Source organism: Manis javanica, chromosome 12 (assembly GCF_040802235.1).
Source record: "Manis javanica isolate MJ-LG chromosome 12, MJ_LKY, whole genome shotgun sequence".
Taxonomy (NCBI): Eukaryota; Metazoa; Chordata; class Mammalia; order Pholidota; family Manidae; genus Manis; species Manis javanica.
The window spans coordinates 83,132,158-83,159,543 of record NC_133167.1 but is presented as its reverse complement, the minus strand read 5'-3'; the positions used below and the strand labels follow the sequence as shown (position 1 = coordinate 83,159,543).

Below are 27,386 nucleotides of genomic sequence, written 5' to 3'. Positions count from 1 at the left end.
TATTATTTTGCTCTTCCAGTTTCTACTGCTAAGTTTCTAGCTCTGCTTTCCTCTCCTTTTTCTTGTTAGAAATGCTAGATTCTGCTTGACTTCCATGTTCTTTTATTGACCTGGACATAGCTTAAAATTGTTCCTGGTACAGGGCTAAAGAGGAGTTAGAGAAAGAAGAAGGAGAAAGAGGACGACCCTCCAGAGCAGGAGGATCTAGCCCTGTGCAAGGCAACAGAGGCGGGAAAATGACATAATCTCATCCCTGTATTTTTCCCAAGGTTTGCTCTTCGAGGTCCATGTTTGCGCTTGGGAAATGGATTCCAACCCCAGGCAAGGCTGGCTGGGGACAGGGCGGGAGGCTCCGCCCCAACTGGCCTTGCTGGTTTCGCTTCTTCCCGGGTTTGTGTTTTTAATGAAGGGCTTATTTAATTTGAATTACATAAGTAATACATGAATATCTTCTTGCTGTAAAATATTCAAGTAATACAGAGAGAGCAAAAAGGCCCTTTGAGAAACGGGCAGTCAACCAGTGGCAGGGGGGCAACTGGGAACGCGATGAAAAAATGTTTTCAAAATGACGCACGCACGTCACTGTTGACTTGGCGGTTTTCCTCTTAGGAATTTACCTTTCAGGCACCGACTCATGTGGCTGACACGGGGTCTGCCCAAGTGATCCTGATCCCAGTAGTGTTTGTAGTGGCAACAAGCTAGGAATAGCCTAAATGTTTATCAGGAGGGGGCTGATCACGTTATTTATCGTACATTCAGACAGCGTGGTGCTCGGTGGGCATTTAAAAAACAAGGCACATTTATGTGTGTTAACCTGGAGAGTTCGTGAAGATGATATTGTTAAGTGAAAAAAGACGCAGAGCAGTGTGAAAACCAAAATCTCTGCGCAAATGCTTGTCTATGCCTAGAAAACTTCTGGAAATACCCACCAGGCAGTAAATACCGTTGCTCCTGGAAAGGGCATTGGGTAGCCATGGGCTGGGGGCAGGAGGGGGCTTTCCTGTACTTTCTGATACATCTTCCATCCTTCCTATGTGATTCTGGACAAGTCATATGGCTTCTCTGGGCCTCAGTTTCCCCATTTGGAAAGGGAGGGTCATTGAATGAGAAACGGGGGTTCTCACTGTGGGGCTGGCCCACTGGACAGGCCATTGCAAGAGGCTTTGCCACCCCCACCCTCCTGGGCGGGGCCTTCACAGGGGCTCCCCCCAGCTTCCTGCTGCAGCCCGAGGTAAAGGGCCGGGAGCATCTGCAGCCACGTCAGCAGCCGGATGTGTGCGTGATTTTCCTGATTCCCTGGCAGTCTGTGGTAAGAGGGAAGATGATGCCATCCTTTCCCGTGTCTCTTCATTCCCTCCACACCCTTATGCCCGGGTCCAGCTGTGAGTTTCCCCTTCGGACTCTGGAGAACCACCATCATTCCCTCTCCTGGGATCGTGAGAGGGGGTCCCTGGGCTGCTGCTCGCTCAGCCTGATGTGCTGCCTGGGGGAGCCCTCCCGGGTTCCGCGCGCACGGAGCCCTGTTGGCCGGCTCCAGAGCCCGCTCCTTCCCCAGCGTGTGACTTTGGGCATGCCATCTGTCTGTGCCTCAGTTTCCTCCTCTCCAGAATGAAAGCAATACCTACGTCACAAGGCTGTTGTGAACACGTACGAATTAGCTGATAGGTCTCCGTCTGCACTGTCCAGCAGGGCAGCCACCTGCCACCCGTGGCCGTTGAGCGCCTGGAAGGTGGCTGGTCTGAACGGAGGTGTGCGCAAGTGGGAAATGCACCCGGGTTTTAAAGACTTAGTGTGAAAAATAAAAGAAGGTAAAGTACTTCATTAGTAATTTTGTATTGCTCACATTCTAAAATGATATTTTGGATATGTTGGGTTAAAGTATGATTAAACCCACATGTTTCTTTCTGCTTTTTTAAATGAGTCTACTAGGAAATTTAGATTTGCATATGTCTCGCATTGTATTTCTATTGGATGGTGCTGACTTAGAAAAGTGCTGAGCACCCGAATTGTAGCTGCAAGCATCCTAGAGCCCATTTTTTGTTTTAACAGTCACTGGATTTCTCCCCCCCCAGCTTTATTGAGGTGTAATTGATGAATAAAAATATACCTAAGGTGTACAAAATGATGATTGGATATAGTATACATTGTGAAATAATGACAACACTCAAGCTAATTAACTTATCTGTCACTTCACATAGTGAGAACCCTTAGGATTTTTAAAAATTTTATTTTGGTATCATTAATCTACAATTACATGAAGGACATTATGTTTACTAGGCTCCCCCCTTCACCAAGTCCCCCCCACATCCCCGTTTACAGTCACTGTCCATCAGCATAGTAAGATGCTGTAAAATCACTACTTGTCTTCTCTGTGTTGCACAGCCCTCTCCGTACCCCCCCCCCCACACTATACATGTTAATTGTAAGGTCCCCTTTCTTTTTTCCCACCCTTAACCCTCCCTTCCCACCGGTCCTCCCCAGTCCCTTTCCCTTTGGTAACTGTTAGCCCATTCTTGGGTTCTGTGCTTCTGCTGCTGTTTTGTTCCTTCAGTTTTCTTTTGTTCTTATACTCCACATATGAGTGAAATCATTTGGTACTTGTCTTTCTCCGCCTGGCTTATTTCACTGAGCATAATACCCTCTAGCTCCATCCATGTTGAGAACCCTTAGGATTTACTCTTAGCAACTTTCAAGTATACAATAGAATATTCTTAACTACCATCACCAAGCTGTCCATTAGAGCCCCAGAATTTACCCATCTTATGACTGGAAATTTACACATTCTGAACAACATCTTGCATTTCACCTGAATGTTACTTGAATTGGTTACCTCTAACCAATTCAATCCAAATTTCTTTGCTGACTCAACAGCTTCACCAACTTTTGTTTTTTGCATTTTCCCAAACATGTGTAATGAAAAATTTCACACATTTGAAATTCAGTTTTATAGTGAAAACTAAACTCAGGTACCTATTACCTAGATTCTTCAATTAACATTTTACTCAACTTGTTTTATCACTTACCCAGCCATCTTTCTATCCCTCTGTCTATCCATCACTTCCTCTAATTTTTCTGATGCATTTCAAAGTAAGTTGCCATCTCCAGTACAATCTCCCATTAGCACCATCCCGTGTGTAAAATCAACAGAGCCCAATATTTATTTACATTTTATTCTTACTTTGTTTTCACTGAGGTAAAGTTTGCATGCACTGAAATGCACACATCTTAAATGCACTGTTAAAGGAGACATGACAGATGTGTCCACCTGTGCCAGCCAAATCCCTGTCACCAATCAGAGCATCCCCAATCACTCCAAGCATTTTATTGGAAACAATCTATTTAATCCACCTGATGACTCTTTGCAGAAACAGAGGACTGCAGAGGTGATGTCACTAGCTCAGTTTCAGAATGAGTAATTGGCTGGTCCAGGATCTGAACCCAGTCTTAACTGCTAAAGGTAAGAACAAATGTGCACCACTGTTGGGGGTTTTGAGGCAAGAAGTCAGGTTGGTGGTTGAAGGCGCCCCCTGGTGGCCTAGAGGAGCATAGTCAGCTCTTGGTTTTTGGCCAACGAGGCTACAACGTTCAACTAAACCCTCCACAGACACACCAACACATGGACTCTGTCTGGGTTCTCCAGGGTCTCCTTGAGGGAGATATGTTGGAGCAGGTCCTCAAACCACAAGCGGCAGAGGCTTGAAAGAGCCCGCCCTGTTCTGGGAAGAAGGACGCAGCTTTGTGTGGGAGGGAATAATGAGAGGGGGCTGGCGAGATAGGTCCAAGCCCATTTGGGAAAGAACCTTAACCTTGGAACTTTGTCCTGTGACCCAGTTAGGAGCCTGTGAACCAGAAAATTCCAAAGACAGAATTGGAGGGTGAGGCGTAGGGTTTTTTATTCTGCTAGTACGGACTTTAAAAAAAGAGGCATTATTAGGCATGCTGAAGGCTTTTATTGAGCACCTACTGTGTACTAGGGAATGGTCTCGGGCAGGGTCTGGGTCTCTTGTCTAGAGTCACAGAAAGCCCTTCGTGGAAGGAATGGATGACATTAAAGATAATTGCAGGACAAGGTCAGGGCCGGAATGAACTGCTGGGAATGTGTTGAGGTGAGGGGCTTATAGATGACTTTGGAGATAGAAGGGAATAAGCTTGAAAGCCTTTACTCTTTATATTATTTAAAAAATAGGTCTCATGATTTTTATGGTCATTTCTTATATTCTGGGGATTTGGGATGGGGAAACACCCAATTCTGGAAAAACCATTATGCAAATGTTTTCTGTAGTATTGGGACACAAGCCTTTCGTGCCTCCTCCAGTCCCCTAGGCTACCTCCTTCGCAGTGAGCTGGACAGGAGAGATGACGCGGCACGCCCAGGGCTGGGAAGTTACAAAGTCATGATTTGAATCCTGAGCAGGCTGGTTCAAGCTCTTACCATTTTCCCCTATTGTTTAAATGACCATTTTCTTGAATTTCATGTTTCTTTTAAGCCCATGCTTTTTCTTTTGGCATTATCATTGGCTTTGCTCGCTCATATGTCTGGGGATCAACTGTTAGCCTACCCGGCTGGGTCTTGGCTGAGAGGCTTGGTTTTGCACTACATGTCTGTCACCTTCCAGTAGGCTAGCCCAGGCTTGTTCTTATGCTGGTGCAAAAGTACAAGTGGCAATGTGCAAGGCCCCACAACTGAGACCTAGGCTGGAAACGGGCACCTCATTCTGTCTATGAAAGCTAGTCACATGGCCAAGCCAGAGTCGTATAACTATGCAGTTACGTGGTAAAGAAGCGGGGCCGGCATCACAGTCTGCATAGTTCCATCAGCTAAGTTTTGTACTCTGCTCCCGGGCAGGAGAGGTCAGAGGCCCGTTTGGAGGAGGAGGATCCCTGGAAGCTCGAGGGTGGGGCATCTTTGAAGAAAGCTCTCAGGCTCAGGGTGGCCAGGGTTGGTACTGGGGAAGGCAACCAAGTGGTAGAGGGCGGCTGAGCAGAGAAGCCGCTGTGTGTGTGTTTCTGGTTCGGGTGTGATTGTCCTGATTGTCCAGAAGCAGCTGGCAGGAAGCTTTGGAAACGTCCACATCTGCTGGTTGTTGAGTGGAATGCCTTGACATTACTTAGTTTAGGCCACTGTATTATCTGTTTTGAGCTCTTTAACCTAGAGAGATTCATTTAGATCTCTCTTTCTTAATTTTTGCCTTTGGCTCAATTGAGCGCTGGTTTGTAATAAAGGTGCAGGTGAGGGTTTCACGTATCCCAAAATCTTTTGGGTTCATTTCAGAATCTTTCCTCGTAGGTCTTCAGGCCTTACAAACTTGTGCTCCATCCCGGCTCCATGCCTGTGATGTGTGGAAGGCACTTACTTGTCACAAGAGCTCATAAAGCCGGAACCTGGACCAGCCACATTTTACAAGTGAAGGAGATTTAGTGGTTTGCCCAAGCCAATTTCCCAGGACTTCTGCTGCTTGTAGAAAATAACTAACCCCAGATGATTCTAGAACTTCCCTGGGTAAGGCAAGGCTGGCTGGGCACACTCCCACCTCTCGGGCTCCTGGGATGTGGAACGGAGGGACAGTCCCGTCTGCAGCAGCCGTTCATCCTCACAGTAACTGCGGGGCTGGCTTTCCTGGCTCCTGGTCTCCTGCAATGGCCTCCTTCTCCTCAGAGCTCACAGACTTGGAGAGGCTCACGTCTGCAATAACAGCTCTTTATCAGCTGGTCTGACCAACCCAAACCCAGCCTTCCACAATTAAAAGACTTGTCTCTCCTGGTGCCTTCGGAGTGTAAACCAATATCCCTGTGTTTTGCCCATCAGAACTCAGCTCTTCCCGTCCTTGGTCTCTGAGCAGTGGGAGACAGACAGCCAGTACGTCCTGGCCGCTCAGGTGTCATTCTGGCCCAGAGCAAAGAACCTGGCTCAAGTGTGGGGCTTTTGCAATATTGAAGATACACCCGACTCCCCCGCCGATGCCACCACTGCGACCATAAGAGCTTTCCCAGCAGTGACCATTGGCCCAGGAACAAATTCCTACTCCCCAGCTCAGGTAGAGCTAGGAAGGAATCTAGCAGCCCCCCAACCCTGGCACCCTCAGCCTGTGACCACCAACCTCCTGGGAAGGCTGCTCACATGTCAGGACAGCCCATGGATTAGGAAGTGCGTGCATGGGACCTGGAGACAGCTGGCCTCTGGCAGCTTGAGTCCTGAGGGCCCCGGTTGCTCCACTGGGCGGGGACAGGCTTGCTGGCCCCAGGCTCCTGCCAGCTCCTGCCTTTCCGTGTCTCCTGCTCTGAAGGTACAGCCAGAGTGCTTGGGTTCAGCTCCTCATTCTGCACTAGAAAGTGTGCTTTGGCATCTTATTTTGATGCCTCGTCCCTCAGTTTCCCCACCAGGAAAACAGGGATAATATAAAAGCACTGACCTCACAGAGTTGTGAGGATGAGATCAGTTGACACGTGGAAAGTGCTTCGAGCACTCCGCAAACACTGTCCATATTATAATCACTCACAAGGAGTCGGACTCTTCCAGACACATCGATCCCACTCCTGGGCACTGTGGGCGCCAAGAATGGGGAGGATGCAGGGCCCACGGTGGCTTGTACGACACGGTGAGCGTATTTGTCTGTCCTGCTGCTGACAGGCATTTGGATTGCTTGCAGCTGGGACCGTGACAAGGAGTGCTGCTAGGAACAGCCTTGGAGCTGTCCCTGTGCATTTCTGTTGAGGACGTAGGCAGGACTGGAAGTGCGGGGTCCCAGGGTGTGCATATGTTCAGCTAAATACCGACAGACCATCTTCCAAAGTGGTCATATATACTTACTGAATTTTAAGCCATGAGACTGTATTTCCTATTCAAAGAAAATGAAGATGTACAACTACAAATGCCACCAAGTTGCCCAGACATTGCTTGAAGTTGAATGTATTAGTTTCTAATTGCTGCTGTAACAAATCGCCACAAACTTAGTGGTTTAGAACAGCACAGCTTTATTTTCATACAGTTCTGGAGGTCACAAACCTTAAATAGGTCTCACAGGGCTAAAATCACAGGCTGTGGTCCTCCTAGAACCTCTGGGGGAGCATCTGCTCCTTGCACGTCCCAGCTGCTGGGGCCACCCCCATTCCTCAGCTCCTGGCCTCCCCGCTTGGACTTGTCCTTCTGGCGTCAGGTTTTCTTTTCTCTCATCCTCTTGCCTCCCTGTTAGAAGGACCCAGGTGACTACATTGTACTTTTCCTGATAATCCAGGATCATCTCCCCATCTCAAGATACTTAATGATAGTACCAGGTCCCTTTCGCTGTGTAAACTAACATATTCATAGGCCCAGAGGATTAGGAGTGGGAATTTGGGGGCCATTATTCTGTCTCCCTCATTGAGGTACAGAAAGACTTGTGAGGCCCCTGTGAATGGACCATCAGGTTCTGGGAAAGAACGTAACAGCCAGAACAGGCTCCATCCTGTCTAGCTCAGCCAGGTTCCCAAGGCCTAGCAAGGCCCTGAAGAAGTGGAGTGTCAGGTCTTCCCCTACTGGTTACTGAGACTTTATCTCTTAATATCAATTCAGATAATGACATTGAGGTCTTCCTGTGCCAAGTGATGTCCTAAGAGTTTCATGAGAATTAACTCATTTTACACCACCACCGCCACCACCAGTACTACCACCAGCAATGTCACCACAAGTTTTTGTACCGTTATTATTTCCACTGTATAAATGAGGATCCTGAGGCACAGAGAAGTTAAGGAACATTCCCAAGGTCACACAGCTAAGACATGGCACAGCTGGGATTCAAGCCTTTGTCCTGGAAGAGAAGTTAAGGAACATTCCCAAGGTCACACAGCTAAGACATGGCACAGCTGGGATTCAAGCCTTTGTCCTGGAAGAGCTGTATTTTTCCGTAGTGAGGCCAGCGGCATTAAGCAACATTCCCACGCCAGGCCCCTGCCGTCCCTTTCAGGAGCACAAGGCCCTCCCCCTGCAGTGACCGTCCTGACTTTTCCCAGAGGCCTGGGAGACACTTGAGAGAAGGGAGAGCCACCTTGTGGCGAGAGAGGGAATCTGAGCACCAGGGCTTTTTTCCCCGTGTACACGCCACCCAGCCAGTCCTGCATTCTGGTGTCTCGGGTCTTGAAAGTAGAGACATACTTGTCTTTTAGTCTGTTTTACAGAAAAATTTAAAACTTCTAACTATTTTTATGGGTTAAAACATAGAACAAAAAATTGAGGGGCACAATGAATCTATGTGTCTATGTATACAATGTAACTACCACCTTGGCCAAAATATATAATGTTCTAATAATTCCAGAAGGTTCCCTTGTGCCTGCTTCCAGTCGATACCACCCAAAGGTAACCACTTTCTGATGCACAGGTTAGATACGCCTGTTTCTGATATTTATATAAAGGAGTCATACAATGACAGGTTCTTATGTCTGACTTCTTTCACTTCATGTCATGAGATTCACCCAGGTTACATGTAGCAATATTATTTTTTAAAAATTGCTATGAAGCATTTCATTTTATGAATATACCACATTTATTTACCCCAATGTCTATTACTGATTTGGGCTGTTTCCAGTTTTTAGCTATTATGAGTAGAGCTGCCATGGACATCCCTCTACATGGATAAATGCAATCACTTTCCTTGGGAATATACCCAGAGGTGGAATTGGTAGGTTATAGGGCATAAATATGAGCAATCTTGTACATACCGCCAAACGTTTTTCCCAAAGTGAATACCAGTATTTTTTATCCATGAAATAATTATTTCAGTATTTGAAAAAGAAATCAGAGTCATTTGTTTTGAGACATGCCCAGAAAATCAAACACTGTGTTAAAAGTTTGTCTTGAATTAACATCGCTCATTTCCTGATTATCCTCCCCTTGTTTGTAAAGCTGCCAAGGTAACATGTTGTTGTTTTAGTTTACATTTCCTGGCTTCGTAGGGAGAGGAACTGAACATCTCTTCCAATCTCCTAGCAGACTACATCATTTCTGGGTAATGCCATTGTCTCAGGCCTGGGTCCATGGCGGGGGTGTAGGGTTTGCGGACAACCACCCCATAGACACCCCTCATAGATTCTACCCCATTTACATTTACAGAGACCACTCTAGACTACTGTCCTAGGGTCCTACCTCTCTTCCTTTACGATAATTCTTTTAAAAATCAAGACTTTCTTTCTTAATTATCCCATCCAGACTTAACACTTACTTTGGAACCCTGGAGGAATAGTGTGGTGGCCAAGAACACTGTATGGAAGACAGCAGTGACCGAAGTCACTGAACAAATGTTTGCTGAGCACCTGTTCTGTTGCAGACACTGTTGTAGGCACTGGGGCTACAGCAGCAAATGGACAGACAGAAATCCCTGCTCTTGTGGGGCTTGTTGTCTAAGGACAGAGTAAATGCTACAAACGAGTGTGATGTATGATGGCACTAAGTACAAAGGAGAGAGAAAAGCCTGGGTTGGGAGGGCATGGTTGCAGTTTTACAAAGGGTGGTCAGAGAGGCATCGCTAAGAGCATTACCCATATGTATGCCCTATGATCTAGCAATTTCTAGCAAAGACTTGAAGGAGGGGAAAGAGTGCACTGTAGAACAGAAGGAACAGCCAGTGCAAAGGTCCTAAGGTGGGAGCATGCCTGGTTCTTTGGCAGAGCAAGAGGGAGTCCAGTGTGGCCAGAGTCCAGTGACTCACGGGATGTGTTAGGAGATGAGGTCAGAGAGATAAGGAGGTGGTACAGAGAGCAGGACCTTGTAGGCCATGTGATACCTTGACTCTGACTCTGAGTGAGGTGGAAGCCACTGTGGAGTTTTGAGAAGAGGGTTTAGACTTAATTTTAAGAAGGACCATTGTGGCTGCTGTGTTAAGAATAGAATGGGACTGTGGGAGGGCACAGGCTGAAGCATAGAGACCACTGGCTTTTGCAGTAATCAAGGTGGAGACTGGTGCTGGCTTGGACCAGGGAAGTAGCAGTGGAGGTAATGAGAAATGGGCAGATCCTGGAGGAATTTTTCCAAATTAGGAATTAGGCTGTGTGAGTGGATTGGATACAGCCTAGGAGAGGAAGAGAAGGTCAAGCATAACTCCACTACTGTGGTCTGAATAGCACACTTAAAAACCCTTTTATCATGGATGATTTCAAGCATACATGAAAGAAGACAGAAATAGTATAGGAAGCCCCACGCAGGCACCTACGAGCCTCAGGAATAATCACCTTTGATCAATTTCATTTCTCCTATGAAGCTACCCATATTCCATCCCATATTATAAAGCGAATCTCAGACTTTATTTCATGTAATTTGTAAATCCTTCAGTATACTTCTTCAAAGATATAAAAGTGCCCCCTTTTTGTTAACAGACATGACATAAAACTATTATTTTACCTGTGAATGGTTGACTTTCATAAAGACCACCAGAGTCTTCGGAATGCCACAAAGGGAAGAGGTAAGTAAGGCTATTTGAGGCAGGTTCTTCCCAACAAGGAACCGGCTAGGATTGGGCAAGGATTATGATGCAATGGTTGATGATCAGTGAGCACAACAAAACGGGGAGCTTGTGACGTCTTGATAAGCCAACAACTGTCTGATAAGTGAGCTTTTTGCCTAAGTGAGCAGTGTGTTCCCCTGCCAGGAGAGCTGCTTGCCCAGATAAATTGGTTTGTAGGAATTTCCTGGAGCAAACAATGAGTTGTCTATTGTTTTACAGACTCATTCTTTCAGGCAAGACTTCCTTGGAGCAAACCAATAAGTCATGTTGAAATACCTGGTTTCAGTTCTCATATCTAGTAGAGTTTAAATAGTTAATAGGTTTCAATAGCCAATCAATTCATTGATTTCCTTACCTGTCTCATAAAAATATTTTTCCTGTTTTGTCAAGTCAGGATCCGAACAAAATCCACACACTGCACTTGATTTTGTGTGATTAAGTCTCTTTTAAGCTACAGCTTCCCCTCTTTTTTATCTCTCTCTAAAAATAATTTTTAACAAAGTCAGGTCATTGTCTTGTAGAGTTCCCACAGTCTGGATTTTGCTGATTGTATATCCGTGGTGTCGTTTGACATGCTCTTTTGCCCAGTAAATTCCTTTTAACTTGGTAGTTAGAACTACTGATCTAAGCTATGCAGCTTAAAAACTATGACAAACAGTGGGAAGATGACAGAGTAGGAAGAACCAGAAATCCACCTTCCCACCCTGACCTATACTTCTACACACTGGTAGAATCTGTCTGATATAACCAGCTTGGAACTCCAGAGTCTGTTCAAGGTTTGCAACTTGCAGGGGCAGGCTTGGATGGCAAATTGCGGTTCATTTCAGTCAACTTCAGCTCTTAGTACAGTAGCAGCTACCCATCTGCCACCTGGGGCCACGTGACTGACATGCTCCTGGAGTAGGTTGCGTGCAGCTTGCAGGAACCAGAACGGGCAATAAGGATCCTGTCTTCCAAATACCGGGGGTCTGTTCTCTGGTCACTGGTTGCTGCTCCTGATCACAGAAGTACAGACTAACCGGTGGGCAGCTATGGCTGTCACACCTCTACTGTTGCAAGTCCCTCTCTCTCCAGCTGAAGTGACTCCCAGGGGATTTAAAGGGCTGACACCTTTTTTCCTTCCTTCATCTTTGCTTTTTCCTATTTGGGAAGTCAGACATTAAAGAGTAAGGCATTCAAAAACAACTATATATATGGAAAAAAATTATAAAGTGACTGTGTATGCCTAGGGAAAGATTCAGAAGAGACCTGAGAGACTTAAGGTTACACCTCAGGCTGATCTTAGTGCAGAGACAGCCTACAACAACCAAAACACAAAACCAGGAAAGACAGCAAACCCTGGGGGAAAGGAAGACTTGGGTGCCCAGAATTAACACATCGTTAGATCCAAATGTCCAGTATTCAACATAAAATCACAAGGCATACAAAGAAACAGGAAAATATGGCCGTTCAAAGGAAAAAAAAATTAACAGTTGATTTATTGGTGATAGCAGGAACAAATGGGTTGGATTGGAATCTCGCAAACCACCAAACACAAAATTAATTTTCTTGGTATAACAATCCTCCCCTCCATCTCTACTCTGATTTTGTTTAAAAAAAAGGTAATTTAAGATAGGACTGAAAAACAGAAAAATTGTTACAGTATTACAGTTTGTGTGTGTGTGTTTACAGCTTTATTGAGTTATAATTGAAATACAATACATTGCACATATTTAAAGCATACACTTTGATGATTTGGGGCATATGCTTATACCTGAGAAACTTCACTATTACCACAGTCAAGATAATGAACATACCTATCACGCCACAAGCTTCTTCGTGCTCCTGTTATCCATTTCTCCCCCCAAGCCCATCCTAGATGACCACAGACCTGCCTTCTGTCCCTGTAGATGCAGCTTTCAATCTCTAAGGTTGTACATAAATGAAGCCATACAGTATGTACTCTTTTCTGTCTAGCTTCTTTCATTCAGGATAATTATTTTGAGATTCATCTGTGTTTCTGTATGTATCAACAGTTCATTCCTTTTTTTTTTTTTTTTGACTGAGCAGGATTCTAAAGACTTACCGTTATTGATCTGTTCAGTGTTGATGGGCATTTAAAGTTGTTTCCAGTTTTTGGCTATTATAAATAAAACTGTGATGAACATTTGTATAAAAACCATTGTATGGCCTTATGCTTTTGCTTCTTTTGGGTAGGACTTGGGAAAGGAATGGCTGAATACTGTGCTAAGTGCGTGTTTAGTTTTTAGAGAAACTTCCTGAGATCGGGGACAAAGAAAAGTGTCTGCCCTCACTACTGTCACTTGTGGTACCAGAAGTCCTCACCAGTATAATAAGAAAAGAAATAAAAGACCTACATACTGGAAAAATAAAAATAAAATGGTCCTTATTTGCAGATGACATGATTGTCTACTTAGAAAATCCTATTGAATCTAAAAAAAAGAAAATTCCTAGAACTAATGAATGAGTTTGGCAAGGCTGCAGGCTGTAATGTCAACACACAAAAACCAGTGGCATTTACTATATGTATTAGCAATAACAAATTGCAGACTAAAATTAAAAGTACCCTTTACAATTGCTCCAAAAAGTGAAATACAAATCTAACAATACATGTACAGGATCTGTATTTTGGAAATTACAAAACTAGAATTCGCATACATTGCTGGTAGGAATAAAAATGATACAAGCACTCGGGAAAACAGCTCTTTCATTTCTTGTGAAATTAAACAACTCCTGACGTATGACCCAGCAATCCTACCCCAGTTTATCCTGGAGAAATAAAATTTTGTTTACACAAAAACCTGTACACAAATGGGAATAGCAATTTAACTCATAACTGACAAAAACTAGAAAAAAACCAAACATCTTCAGTGGGCTAAAAGACAAACACTGGCATGTCTATATAATGTTTTATCAATAAAAAAGAACAAAGTGTTCATATACACAACATGGATGAATCTCAAAGGCATTGTGCCAAGTGAAAGTAGCTGATCTCAAAGGTTCCACACTATGTGGTTCCATGCCTGTGATGTTTTTGAAAAGCTGAATCTATAGTGATAGAGAACCGATCAGTGGTTGTCAGGGCTGGGAGGAAAGGAGGATGTGATTACAAAGGAATAGAATGCGAGAGTTTTTGGGGTGAAGAAAGTATTCTGCTTGTGGCATTGTTTAACTTGTCCAAGTGATATTTTGCTGCAAAATAATTTGTTTTTATTGTAGCACTGGTTTAATGGTAAGTGTTGCACGTCCAGAGAATGTGTCTGCTGCATTCTGCTTATCCATTCCCCTGGTAATGGATATTTCAGTCGCCTCCAACTCCCCACCAAAAACACACGGTAGGATTACGCAAACTGTAATTCTCAAAATTTTAGCATAGAACAAAAACCAGATTGTCCAATAAATGACTATTTTTATTAATATTAAATAATAATTAAAGGACCTGAACAACTAGTTTTCTAGCCGCTGATCAAAACTGACCTCACACTGACTTCACTGTCCCAAACCAGGATGTGGCCACACGGCCATGCAACACTATTAAGGAAATAGAGGAATTTTCGAATTCTTACCTTTCTGTAACGCACATCCTTCCTGAGCTTCTGCCTTTTTTGTTTATGCTTTTCTCTCCATATTAGTGTAAAATTTAAAGCGATTGGATACCGGTGGTGATGGTCAGTTTCATTGTGGAGAGCGGGGTGTGTAGTAAAAGTTCGGTTCACTTCAATAAGCAGCTTCAGAAGACCCATCACATCAAATTGCCAGTCAGCGTTGTGGGTGCTGTTAAGTTGTAAAGCTGTTGGCGACGAGGCCTGTCCCTGAGGGGCTGTTACCTCCTCAGAGGGGGCAATCCTTTGTGTGGAAACAGTGAGATAGTGAAGTTAAGGCGTCCAGGGGTGCCGGGACCCTGCTGAGGGGGGCCAGTCAGTAAAGGCCCCGGAGCTGGCAGTGAGGTGCTTAGTGGGGCCCCCGTGGGTGGGTAGCTGGGAAGGGGAGATGGAATTTTGGGGAGGGAACAAGAACAGCCTGGGAGGGAGCAGTGACTATCTGGTCCGAGGACAGAGGCTAAGGCCAGTGGGATGGGGGGAGCAGACGTGCTGCAGAATTACCGCTGCCGTCACTGCAGTCTCTCCCTCCCCAACTCTCTGCTGCTTCTCTCGCCCCTTTCTCCCCCATTCAGTCCTAGAGCTGTTGCCCTAGAAATGCAAAGTATGGCGTTTTCAAGTTCCAGTTTAAGAATGAAGACCTCGTGGCCTGATTGTTGCAAACAGCAGTAGATTTGAGCCGAATGTGTGGTAGTGGGCTGTGTAAGGGGGACAGTAAATTCATGGGGCTGGGTCTAGTACCTTGGGGGGAAGGAAGCAAGTTCCTGTGAAGTCACCATTTCTCCAGATGTTGAGGGTGGGGGCTCATCATCTGGGACACCAGGGCATCCCCAGATTCCTGAAGCACCCCAGCGGCACTTGAGAGCAGATGCAAGAGACCAGCAGTAGCTGAGGGCCTGCGTGGATGCCCAGCAGTGCCCACAAAGGGTTAGAAGTTTCCAGAGGCCAGCAGAGGTGGAGGCCAGGCCCCAGGCATCGGTATGAACTTGGACATGAACAGCAAAGAGCAGCAAGAGAGGCCATAGCATTGTTCCAGTGTAAATGACTTGGATCATCAGACCTCTGGTTGTGTAGCACCAGGCTTTTATTCTTGAGGAGGTACTTGCTGAAGCATTTAGCAGTGAGTGTTACAAGGTCTACAGCTTATTTTTAAACTTTAAATATATTTAAAAATTGTGTGTGTGTATAAACAAGTACAGCACAATGTAAACAATTGGAGGAGCCACAGATAGAGTGTTCTGTGTATTTACTGTCCTTGCGGCATTTCAGTAGGTTTAGAATTTTTCGAAATGAACACCTTGGGGAGTAAAAAAAATTTGGCTCCTTGAAGACAAATGGACTCAGAGGCTCTTGACTCTCTGTAGCCCCCTGGTGTGGTCTGGGCCCGTGTGGGGCCTTGCTCAGGGCTGAGATGGGGAACAGGTGGGGGCAGGCATTGCCCAGGGAAATGAGGGCAGTGAGGGAGGTAGGGGGTAGACTGGAGAAACCCAGAGAAGAAACACTTGATCCTCACACCGTTAAGTCTCAGGGGGCAAAAACTATGTTTGCTGGGCATATGTCATAGAGGAAGGCCCACCCAGGTGTGAGTGGGTCTGCTTTGTCTTCTATAGGTAAATATCCACAGCCTGGCAGGGCCCAGGCTTCTACCTGGTGAACCCATTGGCCAGCCAAGAAGTGGAAAGACTGAGTCAACCAAACTGTGTGCAGTGGGGCCCAGAACTGACTCTAGCTGTGCACAGCCCAACCCAGACACCTCATCAAGCCCCTTTCCCTCTTTCAGGGTCTGGATCCTCGAGGAGAGAGGAATTGTTGCAATTGTTGCTCTTGATAGGAAAAGAAAACAAAAGAAAAAGAAGGGAAGAAAAGAGAAGAGGGGAGGGGAGGGCAGGTAGGGGAGGGAAGGGAAAATAACTGAACGAGTGCTGGCACTGGTGCCCCAGAACCCCTAACTGTGGTGCTCTGTGGCATCAGGACCCCGGGGTGCTTATCACCATTGGTATTTCTGTTCTGGTGATGAAGCTGGTATTTGTAGAAGTTAGCTGATAGCCGTGCATGGTGTCGTGGTTAGGAGCTGGCCTCTGAGGCAGGTCTCTCTCCTGCGCTGGCCAGTGTGCTGTGGGCTGAGAACATCTCACAGCTACCCCTTCTCTGGAAAATTGCCCTTAGCCACTGGGGGCCCCTTACCAGGGAGGCCACACTCCCTTGACGTCAGGGGCTGGCCGTGGCCAGTGGCCGACTGGGATCGTTCAGGCGGACTTGTTTTATGTGCAGCGCATCTCTGTGGTGCAGCGCATGGGATCCAGTTAGAGTGTGTTTGCGGCCAGGACACCGCTGTAGCCTTTCTGCACTCGCCTGCCTGCATCCCTCACTCCCCTTCTCTCCTGAGAACTCTGTCTCAGGAAGGCACTTGAAGAAGAATTCCTGCCTTTGGCTCTGCGCCAGGACATCCATCCCAAGGGAAGCACTTCCCAGCTGAGTGTATTCGAAATTTTAGCAACTTCCGCAGATACAAAATCAAATTAAATTCCTGTCCCTTAACACAATAGGTGTTTGTTTCTCACTTGCATCACGTGTCGTGGTGGAGTATTTTGGGGTTGGGGGTGTGTGTGCCCAACTTTACTCAGGCTTTCGGGGCTGAGGCTGCCAGGTGCCCTGCCACCTGTCACGTGAGGCACGGTGTCAGTATACAGCAGGGAAGAAGAAGGCACTCCTGCTCATTAATCACCCCAGCTCACAAGCGACACCCGCCACTTCTGCCCATGTTCCATTGGTAGGAACTAGTCACATGGTCCACCTGGAGGCGAGGGGGGCTGGGAACTATAGTCCCTGGCTGTGCAGAATCCTCTTAGGAATATCTTTACACCCTGAAGACAGCATGAATCTTTGGTGGGCAGTTATCTCTGCCACATTGTGTGACCTCGAGCACGTTGTTCAACTCGCCTGGGGCCTCACTTCCTTTACCTATAAAATTAGGTTATTAATAGGACCTCCCTCATAGTTGTGGTCATTATTCAATGAGGTGAAACATACAAAGTGCCTGGACTAGGGTTAGAACATTTTTTTTTGGTATCATTAATCTACAATTACACGAAGAACATTATGTTTACTAGGCTCCCTCCTTCACCAAGTCCCCCCAACAAACCCCATCACAGTCACTGTCCATCAGTGTACTAAGATGCTGTAGAGTCACTACTTGTCTTCTCTGTGTTGCACACTTTGGGGAACCAGGACTGGGTTACATCTACAGTTTTGATTATAGTCACAACCTCCCCTCTGTCAAGAAGCTCTCCCCTGTGTCAACAGCAGTTTCCCAGGCAAACAGGGCCAGTCAGGCTCCCCAAGGCCCTCCCGAAAATGGGAGGGTGTGACGCTGCCTGGAAGCACAGCTCCCCAGCAGGCCTGGGGGGCAGCCTCTGTGCAGGGAAAGCCCAGGGCGGCTCCCTGAGCTCATGACATCTGAGCTGTAGAGAAGTTGGGTGAAGTTTGGTGGGGAAGTCGTAAAGGCAGAGACGTGGAGAGGCCATGTGGTGGGCATGGCGAAGAGCCTGGCCTTACCAGCATGGGTCTTGTGGCAGTGTCTCCCTCTGCTCATCCATGGAACGGGGGTGATAACACCACCTATTTTACATGGGTGATGGGAGGATTATGTAGTAATCAATGTAAAGTTCTAACCTGGCAAATAAGTACTCAAGGGAAACAAGCTATTAGCGACTAGGTTAGTGACAAACAGAAAAACTAGGGGATAGTCTAGGTAGGTTGGCTTGGATGTCTCCAGCTGACCACGGTGACCCTGCCTGCTTCAAGGGTGGGTGACATCAATAGCTATGTGATATTAATACCCTGTGGTATTAAATTTACCAGCTAGTGACCAGAAGGTGTCATAATGCTAACAGCCACCACCTTCCAGACTGGGAAACAGTGTTTAATATAGTCATGTGGGTAGTTGTTTAGGAAATACCAAGGTACTTTTACAAAAAGCAGAGGCTCTGAAGAAAAGAAACATGATAGTCAAAACCTGGGCCTCCCCTTACAGCCTAGGCTAAAGCTGAACACCCCCAGAGTAGGTAGCCCTTCCCAAGCCCAAAGTATATAGGAATCACCTGGAGATTGTGTTAAAGTGCAGGTTCTGGTTGCAGCCCGGGAGCAGCCTGAGGTTCTGTTTTCAACAAGCTCCCGGGAATGCCCGTGCTGCCAGCCCCCAGAGCTGGTGCTTTAAATAGCAAAGGCCTTAAGAGCATTTCAAAACTAGCATTGGCGTTCACTTTCTGTTCAATTGTTTACTTTCCTCACTAGGCCAAGTACTCTGCAAGGTCTTAAAGTATTTCATTCATCTTTCGGTCCCCAGGCCTAGGCTCCGCACCTGGCGTGGCTCTGCGCCTAGCCTGTGGTAGATGTTCAATATAATTTTATTGACTGAATGATAGAAGCACTTCACCATGTGTCTTACAGAAGTTTCAGCCACTAAATCACTCCTGTCCAAAGGAGCCCCCGGTGGATGATCCTGCCTGGCTTTGTGTGTAACACGCCCATTCTTCAGCGTATCTTCTCCCTTTCAAAGCCAATTTCTAATCTGATTTTACTTTTAGAAAATTTGCACTGAGTTGGATGGCCTGTCTTCCGGCTCCAGCTGACAAGCCCAGTTTAGGTTTAGCCTTTGACCAGGAATGCGGTGTATCCCCAAACTAAAACATCAGTGCAAGGAGCTGCTCTGTGTGGATCTGCCTACTCTGGATATTTCACATAAAGGGATTGTAGTATGTGACCTTTAGTGTCATTTCTTCTGCTGAACATAATGCTAATTGTATTTCTTGTTGATCGTGTGAATTTCTGAAATTATGACCAATTCTTGGGAAATTGCTGAACAAGCCTAGGTTGCTTTTCCCTTGAATGGCACAGTGGTTGTATTCCCAGACAACCTGTACCGGTCGGAGCCTTTCAGTGGCACTTGGTGCCTGTTGTACAGCAGTCTTCCTCACAAACACATTATTCACCCACATGAATGTCCCTTGGGATATTTGACAGTGATGTGGGGCATGGAACAGTTCTTCACTGTGTCTCGTGAATTGTGACGTTTTTCCCTCGTTGGTCCTACTCAGTGCCAATTGGGCTTCATTCGTTTTGTGAAGCAGGACCATTGCCTCTGCACATTTATAACGTGTTCTCTGCTCACACTGAGAGCCCCTGCTTGCGTAGCCTCAGAGGTGAAGCTCCTGCTTTTCCTCCTGAGTGGTCACACCTGTATCCGTGCTCTTAGGCCTGTCCCTTCTTGTTTCTTTTAGGTACTTGCCCGTTGACCCTTCTTTTCCCAGGCAATGTCAACCGTTCCACTTGTTGACTCTGTCTTGGCATCCAGCTACCTATACACCTTCCTCTGGTTGATTTTCCTTATCATTTTCCTGTATTATCCCCTGACATTACATATATTTCATATATGTACTCAGTCTGTCTCTCTATTTGACCATCAAGGTCATGAATGAAATGAGTTATAGTATATATTTAGCTTCCTATTCAGCTCCCATCCTGTGCGCTTTCAGACTTTCTGTCACCACCTCCACACAAGTGCCCCAGCCAAGGCTGCAGCCCCCGGGGCCCGGCATCCCGTGCTCTCCACCCACAGTCTTTACTTGACTTTTTCAGGGGCATCTGACGCTGTGTTCTCCTGACTGTCACACCCTCTAACTAGTCCACTGAAGCCTCCTTTATCCTCTGGGCATACTTTAAATGTTTGGTGGAATTTTCTGTCTTTGTCCACATGCTGATGACTCGTGAAGCTCTATGTCTAGCTATATTTTTCTTTCCCAAGTTCCAGATTTCTCTCCTGAGTTCCAGACTTGGCACATCCAACTATCTATAGTCATTGCCATCTGGCTGTCCCAAAATTACAACATTGAAGTATGCAATTACAAGTTAATAATCAACACATCCAAATGTGCTCCCTGCCTTCCTTCTGGTTCTGTCTTTCGCTTATCATCTTGTTTATAAATTGCCATCCACTTGGCATTCATGACAGAAACCAAAGTCAATCTGGACTCTCCCCTTTGGCACCAGCCTTCTCCCCGGTCCCCAGCGCCTACCCCCGATATTAAATACCGCTCACCTCCTTTCTTTGCTTCACCAGCCACCTCCACTATTAACTGATTCTCTTCAGGCTTTTGTCACCTCTCGCTGGAGCCCCTGCAGTACACTCCTGAGAAGAGGAACGATCGTGGAACAAGAAAACAAATTCAGAAAGAAAAATAAGATGGAGTGTAATTTAAATCTAATTTTTGTTTTATTGTTAGTCTCATTGTCTCCAAAATTTGTCGGCTTTGATTTTAAAGATATCACTGTGCTCTTCCCATTCACTTACTCGTATCCACTTCACAAAATCTCTGGCCTTTTCAGAGTTTAACCTCTGGTTCAACCCACTGCACTTAATGTTTCCTGACACTTAAGGGTCCAGATTGAACCCTGTTGGATTCTTATTAGGGATACATTTGTTAATTTGGTTAAAGAGTACCTGGCATGAAATAACATATGTTAAAAAAATTGTCTGCACAATAAAACTAACAGAAACCAAGTTTTCAAATAGGACTTTAAAGCAATGTATATGTTAATGCTGATATAAATTTTGTATTCTAGCAGGAAGACTACATATTATTTTCCTACTCATGTTGGCTTATATTTTAATTGACCACGTGCTAATTGACCAGACGAAAGGTGATACTAAAAAAAACTTTTATTTGTAGACACTTTTCCCTGTGGGTCCCTAAAGCTCCCTCACTTCCTGCAGGCCTCTGCTGTGGTGGCTCCTTATATCAGAGGCTTCTCTCTCTCTCTCCTATACACCTTCCTCTGGTTTATTTTCCTTATCATTTTCCTGTATTATCCCCTGACATTATATATGTTTCATATATGTACTCTATTAGACATATATTTAAGGTCTATCATACATGACTAAAACTTTTCTTCCATTAGACAGTGTCTCTTTTGTTCACTGATATACCCCCAGAGCCTAAAACAGCCTGGCACATAGGCATTGTTCACTAAATATTTGTTAAGTTAACTTCATCTGATTTGATTCTGGCAAAATTCATTGAGTTCTGGAGAGCTGGTGTTGTTTCCCCTCTTTACATAAAAGAGCAAAGAGCAGTAGCTTTTATCCTGGGGTCAATGAATAAAATTCAGGGAGTCCTTGAACTTAAATGGATGGCATCTCATTTTAAGGAACTGCCAACTGAAATTTAGCACTTACTTTAGTGAATGTAAACAACAAACAGAAATATTATAGGTTCCTATCATTTTGTCATCAATAGATAAGACAGATATTTTCATTACACATTACAGTTACAGATAGCTCAAGTTATTTACATTCATCAACTACTTCAAAATTATGGTATTTGAGATCTGTCTCTTGATGCTGATATTTAGCATGAAAATACAGAAGCACATTTTTACTATATCAGAAGAAATTAATAATTGATTCTTCAAAATCCTCCATTTCATTATGCAATAAAACCTCATTGTGAGAGACTATCCATGACATTCACCTTATTATCAAAGGAATCCATAGCACACAGAATAAAGTAAAAAACCTTGGTATATGTTCAAGGAGGTGCAGTGATTTGTCCAATTCGTACAACTGGTAAGTGGCAGGTGTAGAGCTAAAACCCATCAGGCTTTTTTGTGTGGCTCACTTTATGAGGGAGGGGGGTACCCAGACCTGGCAGTAGAAGTGGTGCCCCCTGAAGTGTGGCAGCACAGTGGCCCTGGCAGAGATTTCTGGTCCCATGTCTGCTAGTCTCCACACCTGCTGCGTACATCTTGAACTACTCATCCATTTGGAAAGAATAGTTGATACTTTGTGTTCCCCTCCACCCAACTAGTCTGTGGGTCCGTCAGCACTGCACATTCCAGCCCCTTGGCTAAGCCTTGCCAGAAGGTGAGGGTTGAAAAATGATCAAGTTTGTGGAAAGCGTCTCTCCCTGGATGATAGTTACAGATCTTGGTTGTAATTCTCAACTGTTTGGGTCACTGGAGACTTCATGGTCTGTGCTCTCTGTTGACATCCTGTCCAAATTCTCCTGAGGGTAATTATTTTCTGCTGACCTCTGTGCCCGCAGTTGTTTCACTTGGACATAACATTCTTCATTTAGGGTCTAAATTGTTTTGTGGCATTTATATGCATAGTTAAACAGTTGGCATGCTTCAGTGTACATTACTATTTCACCATATGCTACTTTCCAAGATATGAACTCAATGTATATTTCATATAACAGTTGAATATATAGCAATTCTATAAATACACATAAGAAAGTGAATTCTAAACATAGATACAAAAGTAAGATAGACACAGAATAAACATACACACACATATATTTACTGTTGAGTGGTAAATGATGGAACTGAAACGTGGACCTGTGTTAATCCAATTCCAAGATGTAGTAACTGCAATACCCTCCAGCACACATATGTGATGATGTGAGCACTAAACCACAGGCACACACAAATAGGTGTGTGTGTGTGTTATCCTAATAAGTATCCTAAGCATAGTTATTAATACACTTTGTAGTAATGCATGAATTCATTCATTGAAAAATATTTCAACATAGGAGAGCTTAACCTCTGGTGAAGAAATGTCTAGTACATTTGGCCATAGCTTCTCTCTACAACCATAACTAATTTTAAAGGGGAAAATTCTTTCAATGTATAGCTAATAAGAAAGAGACAAGTTGGAGGAGTCTGGTAGGCATCCGACCAGACACTGACAGGGGCTCCTCCGGGCGTACAGTATAACAGACTCCTCATGGCAACGCGCTCCTTGTGGGGATAATGACTTGGCATAAGTGAAGTTCCCTGGCTTGCTGCAACTTCCTTCTTACACAACCTCAGCACGTGCTTGTGTATTCCTGGTCTCAGTGTCAGCCTTTCTTCTCCGGCATACCCTTTTCCTACCTTACAGCCCAGTATAACTCACTAGAGGCCACTGAAATGGATGGTTAGTCTGTGACTTTACCTGTTATACAGTAGGTATTTCTCCCTCTGCGTCTTCAATAGCAACTTCAACATATCATTGCTTCAGCCAGAAATAATTATTGTAGTTCAGGGTCTATTTTCTCTTCCCTGTAAAAAATAACCTTCCATGCTGGGGTTGTTTTTGGCCAAAGAAACCCTTAACTGGGTTGGGAACCCATTCTCTCACTGTCCTGATTTCCTTCTCACTCATGCCAGCCATTCCCGCCCTGGATGAAGGGATTGACCCACTCACCCCGCCAGCACCTGGCATTAGCACATTTGCATGGGGCGCCCTCCGTGTGCAAGGCACGGTGTGTGTCAGAGCCCCACAAAGTCTCTGTCCTCAGTGTGCTTAAAATGCAATTAGGGAGGCTGAACACATGTCCATCAAAAGTTAGCTGGCAGCATCACAATATTACATAAGGTAAATATGAAAGGAATGATAGCAAGAATAGAAGCCATGTAAGTTCACAGGATCACTGTACGTTGGAGTTAACCAGGAAATGTGAAGGAATTGAAAACATTTGCAGTTAGAAATTCCATGTGTATGAAGGATGGAAAAATCTGCTCTGCAGTTAAAGGCACTTCACCATGTCTAATAATGACACAAATACAGAGAGAGTGTTATAAGTTATTAAAAGATGTCCCTATACATAAAAATATGTGAATACAATCAGCTATTAAAGAATTAGAATCAGACTAACTCTCTGAGAAGTCTTTCCTCGCCTGGGACCTGCCACGCAGGATAACCGCTGTGTTTTTCTATGTGCCCAGAAACCTTCACTCTATACATAGTGTCAGCTGAAAAGATGAGGAAAGTGTAAACTAAGACAGTGCTCAATGTTAAAAACAGAAAGCTTAAGAAAAGTCTTCCCTGCCCCATGGCTCAGGGTAGCTCTGATTGCTTTTTTTCTTTCTTTTCTTAGAAGGCAATTAACAGAAGTTCAGAAATTGAAAAATGAGCTTTTAAGTAAGTGGTAGGAGAAAGAACATGCAGATAAAAATTATAAACAATATTTCATGGACCCCTCACGAAGCAGACTCTCTGAATACCCAGTGAGGCATGTTTACCAGAAGAAAGATCGAGTCGGCCGGTGCCTCTGAAATGTGTGTACTCAGGAGTTCCACGCACATGCGCCTTTGGGTGTGTTTTCTCAGGGGATGTTTTCAGACGCCAATCTCTTTCTAATCTCAGCTGTGTTTTCAAATTGAGAAAAGTAAGGGATTTCTATAGAGGACAGAGATGTGTAAAGGTCCATTAGGAAGTTATCTGATATTAAAATGCAAAAAATGCCATTTAAATCCCACTACCCTTTTCATCATTTGTTTATCTGAAGCAGTCGGGAATTTTAAAAACTGAAATTATTATATTTTTTGGTAAAGCTTCCAAATAGTTCATTTTTGGACTAAGTTCAAACAAAGTCAGTAAGCCAAAAATGGACTATTTTCCCAAAGAGCTGAGTGATGGAAAGCAGAAGCTGCCACGTAAAGTGTTATGTGAATACTCCCATTAAAAAAAAAAAAGGTTGTGGATTGGAAATAGGCATTTCTTTACCTTATAAAAATGCTGGCATATTATAGCCCTTTGGAGGATGATCATTTGAGCTAATTTGCCTGCATTCCAAATATTACGAGTCTTGAAGAACCATTTTTTTCTTTTGGAAAGTTCCCTTGGGGTCTGGGCAGACTCTAGACTGCCTAACCAATGTCTTAATCAAGAGTCAAGGCTGTTCAAACTCTGAGTGTAGTGATGTCTCATTGATTTTGACTGATAGGAGTTTGTACTGTGTAATTCACTAGCGTAAATTATGAATATAGTTGATATACTTCCCTCTGCTCCCACTAAAATATTGTAGTGAGGTATATTGTAAGATGGCCTGTCCACAGATTATTTCAACAACTGTTGAAAATGGTAGAGCAGTGGTTCTTAAAGCGTGAGCCCAACAGCCTCATCATCACCTGGGAACTTGTTAGAAATACAGATCAGCAGTCCCAGCCCAGGCTCATCAAATCTGAGACTCTCGCAGTGGAATCCACCGATGTGTGATTTTAACAAGCTGTTGGGGGGAATTGGGTGAACTCAACATTAGAACCCGTGCTATAGAACCTAAGAGTTGCAGGTATAACGGGAGTTAAAATAGAACTATTTTCTACTCTAAAAAGAAGGCCAAGCATAATTTTGTAAACGGTTTGTATTCTGAGGCAAATCTGACTAAGCAAGATTTCACAGCATGCCATCCAATGACATGATAGATTTAGCTTTAGTTCCTTCATTCAACATGATGTAGGTATTTGAGCATTTCTTCAGATGTAAGTATCTTGAGCATATGGATTAATACAGTATGACTTTGTTGTACTATCTATTAGTAATATTCTGAATGATAGGTTCAGAGAAAATTTTAGTTCTGCTAAACAAAGCTCTAACAAGATTCCTGTTAACATTAGCATTTGAGAAATAGTCCAAAAGTAAGGATTAATGGTAAGATCACGATAACTGGAGATTATGGGATTACTCCACTTAAAAATAATCTTCATTCTGTCAGTTGTAATTCTCTTCACAGAACTTACAAAAAGGAATCTAAGAAATACTGTCAGATAATATCTGTATTTTGACTGTCATAAATATATTTAAGACCCTTACAATTATTTTTAACAAATGCTGTTTTATTATGCTGAAACTCTGATCCTGCTGGCAAGCTATTACTGATTTTTGTTGTCAAAAAGAAGAAATAGAAATGCTGTATTGTAGGATAGAAAGAGCTTTGGCAGAGTTGCAGGACAGTGCGTTCCCCAAACCTGGTCTGCCACTGACAGTGTGTAGATGTGACCAAGGTTCTTAACCTCTGAGCCTTAGTTGGCTCATCTGTAAAATGGAGAAGTTGAATTAGAGCTCCATATCCTGCTTCAGTTGGCTATGGTGGTATAACAAATGATCATAAACACAGGGGCTTAAAATAGCAACCATTCATTATTTCTCATGGGTCTGCAAGTAATCTCAATGGTTCTGCCGACTTAGGTTCGATTTGACGGATCTCATCTGTACTCATTGTGGTAACACAGCAGGGTGGCTGGCAGATATCAGCCTCGGATGGCTTCCGTGTGGTTTCTCATCCTCTGGCGGGCAGTCTGGGCTGCTTCTCATGCCCACGGCAGTGTTCTAAGAAAACAAGAAGCATGCAGTCTCTTGAGATAGAGGTTCTAAACTGGCACGACAGTACAGCCGCTACATTCTATTGGCCAAAGCAAGTCATAATCCAGGCAGATTCAGAAAGTGGGGAAATAGAATCCACCATCAGTGGCAGGTACTGCACACTCGCATTGCAGAAGGTAAGTTCCAAGGAGGAGGAGAACTGGGCTGCTTCTGTAGTCAATCTGCCTTCCTGACTTTAAAATACTGTAAAATATTAGGGAATACATTCAATATAATGTTATAGAATGCTCACTGCGGAGTGCTTCGGGAATATTTCACAGAAATAGGAAAATGGAAGATGCAGAAAGGATGTAACGTATTTGTGAAAACTGGAGTAAGCCTGTTTTAAGCAAGGCTTCTCTTTAATTATTGTCTGAGTTTCACATAAAGTCTGCTTCATCAACTGGCTAAATATTTGACTGCTGCTCAGTAAATTGCATTAGTTTACTTTAACTGTATGCTCAGCCTTATTCAGGCATCCTGCATTAGGCAATGCTGTGTGTAATGCATCTCTGCAGGTGACCAGAGCTATTCTCTGTATGAGGTAAATTAAAACTCATATTTTAAAAATTAAACATTGTTGCACTTCATGATTTCAATATTTAATTATAACCTGTGTCAGGGTCTAATCTCTGACTGAGTCAAGCATGAAATTAATCAAAAAAAAAAAGAGGCAAAAGCTTAGCAATTCTTCTACACTGTAAAAATAATATGGTTTCTTTCATTACACAGTGATGTTTATATCCATTTTATGAGGACAACTCCACTATCCAGCTAGTGGATCAACTAAGTTACCATAGTGGAGACAATGACCTATTTAGAAAAATCAGTAAACTGAATCAATGTTTATTAATTTTAACAGAGACCCAAAACTCCTTTCAAGAAAGAGATATTGGCCTTATTGAAAGAGATAATAGAAAATAAAGTTAATGTGTTGATATGATGGGTAGAACAAAAATGAAATATATCCAATAGTATGTTTGTCAGGTTTGTTCCCATTTATATTATCTATTGGTTTTTCAAAAAAGCTTCTTGTGTGCAAAAAATTTACACAAGTTTTCCTAGAAATACATGCTTGCAGAAATAAAATGAAACATTTGCTGCAGGAGCGTTTTCTGACAAGAATTTAGAATA

General features: G+C 44.1%; 2 protein-coding genes and 1 long non-coding RNA gene across 6 annotated transcripts in view; 2 read left to right on the top strand and 1 right to left on the bottom strand.

Moving 5' to 3' along the window:
• Positions 1–27,386, top strand: part of LOC140845165 (ly6/PLAUR domain-containing protein 3-like) — a 64,211-nt gene that overhangs the window by 12,275 nt on the left and 24,550 nt on the right. The gene's annotated exons all lie outside the window — the stretch shown is intronic.
• Positions 1,688–5,815, top strand: LOC140844799 (uncharacterized). Its single transcript, XR_012123295.1, has 3 exons — positions 1,688–1,808; positions 3,366–3,457; positions 5,288–5,815. It is a non-coding gene; the product is annotated as an uncharacterized lncRNA (long non-coding RNA).
• LOC140845168 (ADAMTS-like protein 3) overlaps positions 14,036–27,386 on the bottom strand; it is a 119,458-nt gene continuing 106,107 nt past the window's right edge. For 2 of the 4 annotated variants that reach the window (XR_012123905.1, XR_012123903.1), the window contains 3 exons: positions 23,064–26,219; positions 20,166–20,255; positions 14,036–14,315 (listed from right to left, as the gene is read on the bottom strand). Coding sequence is in view for 1 of the 4 variants with exons in the window: in XM_073218914.1 (XP_073075015.1) it covers positions 26,170–26,219 (50 nt within the window). In the remaining 3 variants the exon portion in view is untranslated. Of the gene's footprint in view, positions 14,316–20,165; positions 20,256–20,578; positions 26,220–27,386 lie in introns of those variants that run through there. The other 2 variants (XR_012123904.1, XM_073218914.1) reach the window with 2 other exon arrangements.